The 12,257-nt window shown below is 38.0% G+C and overlaps 1 protein-coding gene across 2 annotated transcripts in view; it reads right to left on the reverse strand.

Annotated features, from left to right (window-relative positions):
- The window catches only part of KYNU (kynureninase), a 90,611-nt gene extending 79,458 nt beyond the window's left edge, over nucleotides 1-11,153 (reverse strand). Inside the window, exons 1-2 of one of the 2 annotated variants that reach the window (XM_082658331.1) lie at nucleotides 10,972-11,153; nucleotides 6,864-7,045 (exon numbers count right to left, since the gene is read on the reverse strand). In XM_082658331.1, coding sequence (XP_082514457.1) covers nucleotides 6,864-7,032 — 169 coding nt within the window. In that variant the 5' untranslated portion in view covers nucleotides 7,033-7,045; nucleotides 10,972-11,153. The remainder of the gene's footprint in view (nucleotides 1-6,863; nucleotides 7,046-10,971) is intronic. The other variant, XM_082658332.1, reaches the window with a different exon arrangement.
- Nucleotides 11,154-12,257: the final 1,104 nt, after the last annotated feature.

Here is a 12,257-nt window from a genome sequence, read left to right on the forward strand (position 1 = left end):
GATGGTGGAGTAGAAAGACGTGCTCTCACTCCCTCTTACAAGAACACCAGAATCAGAACTAACTGCTGAGCAATCATTGACAGGAAGACACAGGAACTCACCAAAAAAGATACCCCACATCCAAAGACAAAGGAGAAGCCACAATGAGATGGTAGGAGGGGCACGATCACGATAAAGTCAAATCCCCTAACTGCTGGGTGGGTGACTCACAAACTGGAGAACACTTATACCACAGACATCCACCCACTGGAGTGAACGTTCTGAGCCCCACGTCAGGCTTCCCAATCTGGGGGCCTGGGAACGGGAGGAGGAATTTCTAGAGAATCAGACATTGAAGGCTAGTGGGATTTGATTGCAGGACTTTGACAGGACTGGGGAAAACAGAGACTCCACTCTTGGAGGGCACACACAAAGTAGTGTGCTCATCAGTACCCAGGGGAAGGAGCAGTGACGCCATAGGAGACTGAACTAGACCTACCTGCTAGTGTTGGAGGCTTCCCTGCAGAGGCAGGGGGTGGCTGTGTGTCACTGTGAGGACAAGGACACTGGCAGCAGAAGTTCTGGGAAGTAATCCTTGGCGTGAGCCCCCCCAGAGTCTTCCATTACCCCCACCAAAGAGCCTGGGTAGGCTCCAGTGTTGGGTCACCTCAGGCCAAACAACCAACAGGGAGGGAACCCAGCCCCACCCATCAGCAGACAAGAGGATTAAAGTTTTACTGAGCTCTGCCCACCAAAGGAACAGCCAGCTCTACCCAGCATCAGTCCCTCCCATCAAGAAACTTGCACAAGCCACTTAGATAGTCTCGTCCACCAGAGGGCAGACAGCAGAAGCAAGAAGGACTACAATCCTGCAGCCTGTGGAACAAAAACCACATTCACAGAAAGATAGACAAGATGAAAAGGCAGAGGGCTATGTACCAGATGAAGGAACAAGATAAAACCCCAGAGAAACAACTAAATGAAGTGGAGATAGGCAACAACCTTCAAGAAAAAGAATTCAGAATAACGAGAGTGAAGATGATCCAGGACCTCGGAAAAAGAATGGAGGCAAAGATCGAGAAGATGCAAGAAATGTTTAACGAAGACCTAGAAGAATTAAAGAACAAACAAACAGAGATGAACAACACAATAACTGAAATGAAAACTACACTAGAAGGAATCAATAGCAGAATAACTGAGGCAGAAGAATGGATAAGTGACCTGGAAGAAAGAATGGTGGAATTCACTGCTGTGGAACAGAATAAAGAAAAAAGAATGAAAAGAAATGAAGAGGGCCTAAGAGACCACTGGAACAACAATAAGCACAACAGCATTCACGTTATAGGGGTCCCAGAAGGAGAAGAGAGAGAGAAAGGACCGAGAAAATATTTGAAGAGATTATAGTTGAAAACTTCCCTTACATGGGAAAGGAAATAGCCACCCAAGTCCAGGAAGTGCAGAGAGTCCCATACAGGATAAACCCAAGGAGAAACACGTCAAGACACATAGTAATCAAATTGGCAAAAATTAAAGACAAAGAAAAATTATTGAAAGCAGCAAGGGAAAACCGACAAATAACATACAAGGGTACTCCCATAAGGTTAACAGCTGATTTCTCAGCAGAAACTCTACAAGCCAGAAGGGAGCAAGATATACTTAAAGTGATGAAAGGGAAGAACCTACAACCAAGATTAGGATCTCGTTCAGATTCGATGAAGAAATCAAAAGCTTTACAGACAAGCAAAAGCTAAGAGAATAAAGAACTACCAAACCAGCTCCACAACAAATGCTAAAGGAACTTCTCTAAGTGGGAAACAGAAGAGAAGAAAAGGACCTACAAAAACAAACCCAAAACAATTAAGAAAATGGTAATAAGAACATACATATTGATAACTACCTTAAAAGTGAATGGATTCAATGTTCCAACCAAAAGACACAGGCTTGCTGAATGGATACAAAAACAAGACACATATATATGCTGTCTACAAGAGACCCACTTCAGACCTAAGGACACATTCAGACTGAAAGTGAGGGGTTGGAAAAAGATATTCCATGCAAATGGAAATCAAAAGAAAGCTGGAGTAGCAATACTCATATCAGATAAAATAGACTTTAACATAAAGAATGTTAAAAGAGACAAGGAAGGACACTACATAATGGTCAAGGGATCAATCCAAGAAGAAGATATAACAATTATAAATATATATGCACCCAACATAGGAGCACCTCAATACATAAGGCAACTGCTAACAGCTGTAAAACAGGAAATTGACAGTAACACAATAATAGTGGGGGACTTCAACACCTCACTTACAGCAATGGACAGATCATCCAGACAGAAAATTAATAAGGAAACACAAGCTTTAAATGACACAATAGACCCGATAGATTTAATTGATATTTATAGGACATTCCATCCAAAAACAGCATACACTTTCTTTTCAAGTGCACACAGAACATTCTCCAGGATAGATCACATCTTGGGTCACAAATCAAGCCACAGTAAATTTAAGAAAATTGAAATCATATCAAGCATCTTTTCTGACAACAGCGCTATGAGATTAGAAATGAATTAGAGGGAAAAAAAACGTAAAAAGCACAAACACATGGAGGCTCAACAATACGTTACTTAATAACCAAGAGATCACTGAAGAAATCAAAGAGGAAATCAAAAAAATACGTAGAGACAAATGACAATGAAAACACGATGATCCAAAACCTATGGGATGCAGCAAAAGCAGTTCTAAGAAGGAAGTTTATAGCTATGCAAGCCTACCTCAAGAAACAAGAAAAATCTCAAATAGACAATCTAACATTACACCTAAAGGAACTAGAGAAAAAAGAACAGACAAAACCCAAAGTTAGCAGAAGGAAAGAAATCATAAAGATCAGAGCAGAAATCAATGAAATAGAAACAAAGAAAACAATAGCAAAGATCAATAAAACTAAAAGCTGGTTCTTTGAGAAGATAAACAAAATTTATAAACTATTAGCCAGACTCATCAAGAAAAAGAGGGAGAAGACTCAAATCAATAAAATTAGAATTGAAAAAGGAGAAATCACAACTGACACTGCAGAAATACAAAGCATTCTAAGAGACTACTACAACTAACTCTATGCCAATAAAATGGACAACCTGGAAGAAATGGAAAAATTCTTAGAAAGGTATAACCTTCCAAGACTGAACCAGGAAGAAACAGAAAATATGAATGGACCAATCACAAGTAATGAAATTGAAACTGTGATTAAAAATCTTCCAACAAACAAAAGTCCAGGACCAGATGGCTTCAAAGGTGAATTCTATCAAACATTTAGAGAAAAGCTAACACCCATACTTCTCAAACTCTTCCAAAAATTTTCAGAGGAAGGAACACTCCCAACCTCATTCTATGAGGCCACCATCACCCTGATACCAAAACCAGACAAAGATACTACAAAAAAGGAAAATGCAGACCAAGATCACTGATGAATATAGATGCAAAAATCCTAAACAAAATACTAGCAAACAGAATCCAACAACACATTAAAATGATCATACACCATGATCAAGTGGGATTTATCCCAGGGATGCAAGGATTCTTCAATATACATAAATCAGTCAATGTGATAAACCATATTAACAAATTGAAGAATAAAAACCATATGATCATCTCAATAGATGCAGAAAATGCTTTTGACAAAATTCAACACCCATTTATGATAAAAACTCTCCAGAAAGTGGGCATAGAGGGAACCTACCTCAACATAATAAAGGCCATGTACAACAAACCCACAGGAAACATCATTCTCAATGCTGAAAAACTGAAAGCATTTCCTCTAAGATCAGGAATGAGCCTAGGATGTGCACTCTTACCACTATTATTCAACATAGTTTTGTAAGTCCTAGCCATGGCAATCAGGGAAGAAAAAGAAATAAAAGGAATACAAATTGGAAAAGAAGAAATAAAACTGTCACTGTTTGCAGATGACATGATACTATGCAGAGAAAATCCTAAAAATGCCACCAGAAAACTACTAGAGCTAATCAGTGAATTTGGTAAAGTTGCAGGATACAAAATTAATGTACAGAAATCTCTTGCATTCCTATACACTAGTGATGAAAAATCTGATAGAGAAATTAAGGAAACACTCCCATTTACCATTGCAACAAAAAGAATAAAATACGTAGGAATAAACCTACCTAGAGAGACAAAAGACCTGTATGCAGAAAACTATAAGACACTGATGAAGGAAATTAAAGATGATGCCAACAGATGGAGAGATATACCATGTTCTTGGATTGGAAGAATCAATATTGTGAAAATGACCATACTACCCAAAACAATCTACAGATTCAGTGCAATCCCTATCAAATTACCAATAGCATTTTTTACAGGACTAGAACAAAAAAATCGTAAAATTTGTATGGAGACACAAAAGACCCCAAATAGCTAAAGCAGTCTTGAGGGAAAACAGTGGAGCTGGAGGAATCAGACTCCCTGACTTCAGACTATACTACAAAGCTACAGTAATCAAGACAATATGGTACTGGCAGAAAGACAGAAATATAGATCAATGGAACAGGATAGAAAGCCCAGAGATAAACCCACACCCCTATGGTCAACTAATCTATGACAAAGGAGGCTAGGATGTACAATGGAGAAAAGACAGTCTCTTCAATAAGTGGTGCTGGAAAACTGGACAGCATCATGTAAAAGAATGAAATTAGAACCCTCTCTAACACCATACACAAAAATAAAGTCAAAATGGATTAGAGACCTAAATATAAGACCGGACACTATAAAACTCTTAGTGGAAAACATAGGAAGAACACTTTTTGACATAAATCACAGCAAGATCTTTTTTGGTCCACCTCCTAGAATAATGGAAATAAAAACAAAAATAAAAAAATGGGACCTGATGAAACTTAAAAGCTTTTGCAAAGCAAAGGAAACTACAAACAGGATGAAAAAACAACCCTCAGAATGGGAGAAAATATTTACAAATGAATCAATGGACAAAGGATTAATCTCCAAAATATATAAACAGCTCATGCAGCTCAATATTAAGAAAACAAACAATCCAATCCAAAAATGGGCAGACCAAAACAGACATTTCTCCAAAGAGGACATACAGATGGCCAAGAGGCACTTGAAAAGCTGCTCAACATCACTAATTATTAGAGAAATGCAAATCAAAACTACAAGGAGGTATTACCTCATACCAGTTAGAATGGGCATCATTAGAAAGTCTACAAACAACAAATGCTGGAGAGGGTGTGGAGAAAAGGGAACCCTCTTGCACTGTTGGTGGGAATGTAAATTGATACAGCCACTATGGAGAACAGTATGGAGGTTCCTTAAAAAACTAAAAATAGGGCTTCCCCGGTGGCGCAGTGGTTGAGAGTCTGCCTGCCAATGCAGGGGACGCGGGTTTGTGCCCCAGTCTGGGAGGATCCCATGTGCCGCAGAGCGGCTGGGCCCGTGAGCCATGGCTGCTGGGCCTGCGCGTACGGAGCCTGTGCTCTGCGACGGGAGAGGCCGCGGCAGTGAGAGGCCCGTGTACTGTAAAAAAAAAAAACAAAACTAAAAATAGAATTACCATATGACCCAGCAATCCCACTACTGGTCATATACCTGGAGAAAACCATAATTCAAAAAGACACATGCACCCCAATGTTCATTGCTGTGCTATTTACAATAGCCAGGTCATGGAAGCAACCTAAATGCCCATCAACGGACGAATGGATAAAGAAGTTGTGGTACATATATGCAATGGAATATTACTCAGCCATAAAAAGGGGAAAAATTGGGTCATTTGTAGAGATGTGGATGAATCTAGAGACTGTCAAACAGAGTGAAGCAAGTCAGAAAGAGAAAAACAGATATTGTATATTAACGCATATATGTGGAACCTAGAAAAATGGTACAGATGAACCGGTTTGCAGGGCAGAAAGTAAGCAACTTTAAATTGGATACTAGGCTTCCTTTTATTTTACACTTCCATAATTTTACAAAGTGCCATCCTGTGTTACATAATAAAACATAAACCAAATATGACAGCTATGTGACCCAATCTCATCTTAAAATCATATTAGCTAATGCTCTTGGATTATGACTATCCAAAATTGTACCCGCCACAGTTAATCTGAAGAAAAAAGGAAATTAGACTGAATTATTAAGTATGTGAAACCCATTTTGGTGGATCAATTCTATTCAACTTGTAAACGTTTTCATCGATGGAAAATGGAGCTAAGCCAAATATGAAAAATTGTTTCATTTTTTTTACCTATGCTATCCAGTTTTTTTTAAACAGAACATCCTCCAAAACAAGAACAAAGTCAGTTTACTGTATTAAATTTTTGAAATGCAATATGCATTTCTTAGGCATTGATTTTATTTATTTAATTATTTTTGTAAGTCATACATGCCTCAACACACAAAGATGGCTACTTATGTAACATCCTTCCTAATATGTCCAAGTCCCAAAATAATATTCTCTCTTAGACAAATATGTTATCATGAACTAGGTGCCACAAAACAAGAGGTATTCTAATACTGTATTGAAAAAGAATTGTTTTGAGCTCTGAGTGCTTAAGAGAACAAGTAAATGCATCTGCTACAATTTTCAATCAGTAACTCTATTGTTCAGAGAACTAGATGACAGTATAAGAACCCTGTAAGTATTTTCTTCAGAAGAGGAGAGGAAACACATAGAATCTGAGACTAAGGTAGGCTGACAGGTTGAATTAATACCACCAGGAGCCTGCTGTTTTGTGGACACAATTGCAATGGCTCTATTATGTAACAGAACAATGATTTTCAAAGATTTATGATGAACACATGCAGTAGCAAATATGTTAATAAATTAATTAAGAAAAGTAAAACCCTTTCCAGTATTCTTACTTGGAGGCAGATCCTGCATTTTAGGAATATAAAAACACTCCCTGAAGTGCCTCAGCTTATCTTCCTCATCGAGGCGGAGGGCAACCCTCTCATCTGTTGGGTGACATCTAAGTTCAGATGCGATGCGTCGGACTGTGTTAGCTGGTAACTCAAGAGGTGAAGGTTCCATTATAAGTTCTCCTCTAAAAATTAATTTGAAAAAAATTAAAAATAATCTAGCCACCATCATTTTTTTTGGTAGAAAATTAGCTTTTAGGTAAAACACCTTTTGTTTTAACTAAGCTTCTCATCTTCCCAACCTCACGAATAATATAATTAACAATCAGCATTAAACCCCATGCCTGAGTTTTTCTCATGCACATAATAATGAAAATAATAGTGACTTAGGGATGCTGAAAGGACTGAATTAGGTAATGGTGCTCAAGACAAAGTAAGCTCTCAATCAGTGTTAGCTCTTTCCATTTTTATTTTCTGAGAAGTGGTCCAAATTAATATTGTTCAAACATATATAATGTCAGCACTTTTTCCTTTAGGTGTCTTACTAGGAGGTAACAGTAAAGATGCTTTTGTGAAAAGTATAGAAGAGCAGTGCCCCAACTAGCTTATCCTCCTTCTCCCTAGCCCACCTCCACTCTCCCCTCCCCAGTGATTCTTGGATCATAGTTTTAAAAATATGAACATATATACAATAGAACCTTAACAAATTCTTTATTGTGAATAAAAACAATATCGATGAAAAAGTATTTAAACACCTTAAATAATGTTAGTAATTTTTGCCATATGAAGACCAAAGAAATCTACCTGCTGCTGCTAATGAGAAACTTCTCTTTCACAGTCATACAGAGCATCTTTTTTTTTTTTTTTTTTTTTTTGCGGTATGCAGGCCTCTCACTGTTGTGGCCTCTCCTGTTGCGGAGCACAGGCTCCAGACACGCAGGATCAGCGGCTATGGCTCACGGGCCCAGCCGCTCCACAGCATGTGGGATCTTCCCGGACCGGGGCATGAACCCATGTCCCCTGCATCGGCAGGTGGACTCTCAACCACTGTGCCACCAGGGAAGCCCCCAGAGCATCTTTGAACAAAGCAGGACCCTTTCTTGAAACCACATCCTGCTTCCTTTAGTCATCATCTAACAGTTCCCACCCTTTTGGAAAGAAAACTTAAATTTTGGAAAGGGATAAATGACAATGGAGTTTTATATTTATATTTATTTTGTAATTAGTTTTTATATTTGTATTTTATTTCCCAAAGTTTTAGTTTTTTGAAATTGAGCAAGAATAGGAGAGGCTTCCTGTTTAAGATGGCAGTGCAGGAAGATACTGAACTCACTTGACCCCACAGACACAATGAGTCTACAACTACATATGAAGCAGTTTCCTCTGAAAAAACCTAAAGGCTGGCTGAGCATCAACTACACATCAGGAGAACGAGGGGAAAACCACACTGAAGTGATTAGAAGAGGCTAGGACACAATCTAGCCTTGACACCCTCTTGCCCGTGTGGTGACCCACAGTCTGGAGGGAATCAAAACCTGGAGCTTTTCTATCAAGTGTGTCTTTACTATAAACCCATTACTTATGGTAGCTTGATTGAGTTACTATTGAACTGTATTCTACCTGGGCGCCTGAATCTTGTTTAATTTATCTTTGTAGTCAACCCATTCCTGAGAAGTGCCTTTCAGATAGAGTGTTCCGCCCGAAATGGCAATTGAATAAGATTCACAAAATAGCTTGGTGAATTATTTGACAGGATTAATGACTGTTACTAGAGGAATACCCTCCTCATTCCAACCACAGAGGAAATAATTAAAGGAACATTTTCAATGGGATTCAGAATCAAGAGAGCTTGCCTTGTATTTGAGACTTCCTTTGGAGAGTCAGCACTTTCAGAGTTCATCAGGGTTGACTCTAAACTCTGACTGGGTTATCTAAATCAATACACAAATTAATTTTCTACCATCATATTAGCAATAAAATTCAACTTCATTTAAAAAAAATATTTGTATTAACTCATTAGCCTCTTTATATTTGTTTCTTATTTAATCCCTGTAACAATTCTGAGGGATCGGAGTCATTTTCCCCTATTTTGAGACCAAACTCTGGAATCAATAGAGTAGAAACAAAAATGAAAGAGAAGGATAATAGAGCTCACAATTTGGGACTGCACTTGCCTGAGGAGCTGAGTCAAATTGTGCTTGTCTTTGACAGGGCATGTGGGTGGAATGTGCAGAGAAGAATTCCTGACCCAAGACTTGAACCTCTCACTTCTTTTTCTTTCAATCTTGTTTCTTGATTTTCCTTTCGATGTTTCTTTGGTTCATTCCCTTTCTCTCCCTTTATTTCTTTTTTCAGCCCTGTACTCAGTCTGCAAAGCACCACAGGCTATTACTCTTTTTAATCCTTTCAGTCCCAGCCAGGCAAAGGTTAAAGTGCTGGTCCTACTTCTGGGCCTGTCATAGCCCAGGTGTCAAAACCTCACCTGCACTGACAGTAAGATACCTGCTGGTGAAATAGTCTTTCCAGAAGAGCAAACTGGGTGCCACCCTGCCAACAGGCACAGCTTCCGACAGAAGTAGGGCTTCCCTGGTGGCGCTGTGGTTGAGAGTCCGCCTGCCGATGCAGGGGACACGAGTTCGTGTCCCGGTCCGGGAAGATCCCACATGCCGCGGAGCGGCTGGGCCTGTGAGCCATGGCCGCTGACCCTGCGCGTCCGGAGTCTGTGCTCCGCAACGGGAGAGGCCACAGCAGTGAGAGGACCGCGTACCGCAAAAAAAAAAAAAAAAAAAAAAAAAATTCCAAATTTTATACTTCATGTATTTAGTGTTAATTTTATTTTAAAAGTGGACATGTACACATATGGTCTTAGGCGAGTCTCCTAACATTTCTCTGCTGCAATGTTATGTAAAACTATCTTAAATTCTACTTCAGAAGATCATGGTTAGGATCAAATAAAATTATTTAAGTAAATTCCTTTCTAAAGAGATAAAAGATAGTCTCATAATATATTTTCATATTAGTACCTTGTGATGGAAATTGCCATTTTACTGTCAATTTAGCTTTTGAAATTTTGTAAATTGTGTTTTCAATTTTATTTAGACAGCTAAAACTTTAAAGCTGAAACTCTTAGAATCATAAAAATTTTTTTATGGAATTATGGAATTCAGGATCTCCCAAGTTGCCCACAGGTCTAAGGTTAAATAGTTAAGTAAATGACAATGAATACCCAGTAGTTAATCTTTACACAGTTTCAGGTTTCATGCCTGAAATGAGCAAATTATTCACTTGAGTCCAAAGATTAGAACCTGGTAAAGCAAATTATGAAGAAAGTGTGTAGCTTTTCATTGAGAAAGAAAGTATTACTTAATATATGTGCATAGAACAGTGTTCTTTAAATATATCATTGTTTGAGGAATGAGTGACATCACTGACATAGCTGTATACTTCATATCTAAGCTTATATGAATTATATGCTGAGTTTCACATTAATAAGTTCAATGCATTTGCTCCAATATTACTACCTAAAAAAACACCCCTCCGTCCTCAAAGTAAAAGCAGGAAAGAAAAAAGAAACTCTTTTAGCTATATAGAAAAAATGTGTATCAACTTTCCATTCTTAGGCAAACATTTCACAGAGTGAAAGGGGAAGAAAACTCACTCAAGAAATAGACATTTTCACTTCTCTAAACAAAAATTGAGTATGACTAACAGCACTAAAGACAACTAGAGTTACCAGAAAACAAAAGACCTAAAGCTAATTTAATAATTTGAATTTTGATCAAATCTTACCATTTAAACTCAAGTACCAAGATTAACTTATTCAACTATAACTATCTTTTAGTAGATGAATTGCAGTATACTATTGACATCAATTCTTTTTTTTACTATATTGGTAAAAATCTCTTCATTTAACTTGCAATTTTAAAGGTGAGAACACTTTTAGAGTGTTGCACTGTTTTTATGAAAATAATTTGGAGGAGAAAAAGAGAAGAAACTGGCAGAAGAAACCTCTAAAGCATTATGACAAGAATTCTAGCAGAATATCCCTTTAGAAAAATCACTGAATGTATATTTGTGTACAGAGTATATATATCAGTGTCTCAGGGCTTACCGGCTAGGATTCCAATGGGGTCCACAGCTCCCTGTGTTTCTGCTTCAACAAAAAAAAAAACCTCTCAAGAGTTCCTTAAAAATTTATAGGCCAGACTTCTGGGTGAGAAATTGAAAGCACTTCTGCTCAGACTCCACCCTCTGGGGAATCTGTGAGCTAACTTTAGTTCTTCCCACTCTGTGTATGCTGATTGTAAATCTCCAATCACTGACAAACATCTAAACAAAATGCTGCTTCTGCTCTCTATTTCAAACACTAGGGGCTCTGCTTAGGGCAGTTCCCTAAGGGGCTCTGACCTTTACACTTAGATAAACACTTCTTTGTCCTCCAACTAAGACCTTTGAGAATGTGAGCTATATCCTATAATAATCCTATAGAGTAAATAGATTATCCTCATTTTTTTGTGAAATGAACCAATGAGTTTGTCCAGGAACTAAATCCCCAAATTTGCAATCCTTCCTTGCTTTGGGCTATGGAATACACTAAGGACTGGAGAAAAGTTCTTTCCCAACTCTGGGAGATAAGGAAAACTTAGATTTTGAGGCAGTACCCCACTGTCAAAAGCACTGTAAGTTTCTAGTCTGAAGGTAGAGTTTGATATTTAATGAATTAACATTTTAGTCGAAAGTTTAATATTGGCCCACAATTCTAGAATATACTTTATTGCCCAATAGGTGGATTTTAGAAAGTCTTAAATTAACAGTTAACAAAACAATCAAGGAAGAAAGAGTTAGAGTTTGAAGATCAAGTGGAAACTAGCCTAGGAAACTTCATAAATGGAAATTATTCCTTTAAGCCTGTGGGCTATCTATTGTTCTACCTTCATTATCTCTTTATGCTTATTCCTGAGCTTGGGTCTTTTAGTGAATATCCTTTTAGGTATCAAAAACCAAGAGCAAAATGTTTCAGAATGAAGACCAAAGATAGAGACTGGGCCTGAATAATTAACTCACTTGTACATCTGCCCCTTGTTGAGCCCCACACCATACCAGGTATAGCATTATTTGATTCAATCAAATAATTATTTGATTCAATCTACCATATGTTTGCTGTGTAACTCTGGACAATTTACCTCACCTGTGGTGAGTCTCATATGTCATCTATCAGATGGAGACATAAAAGTACCTTTCCATCAAGATTACTGAGATATAAAACAATGTACCTAGAGAGCCAGTGTACCAAGGCACATAAGTTAATAAGTAACATGTCCCTATTTTTTTTTAGTTAACCAGACCAAAAGCATTACCCTCCAGTGTATGAGAGATGGGGATAAAAGACATGAAGTC

The sequence above is a fragment of the Grampus griseus genome, assembly GCF_964374135.1.
Source record: "Grampus griseus genome assembly, chromosome: 7".
In the NCBI taxonomy this organism is placed as follows: Eukaryota; Metazoa; Chordata; class Mammalia; order Artiodactyla; family Delphinidae; genus Grampus; species Grampus griseus.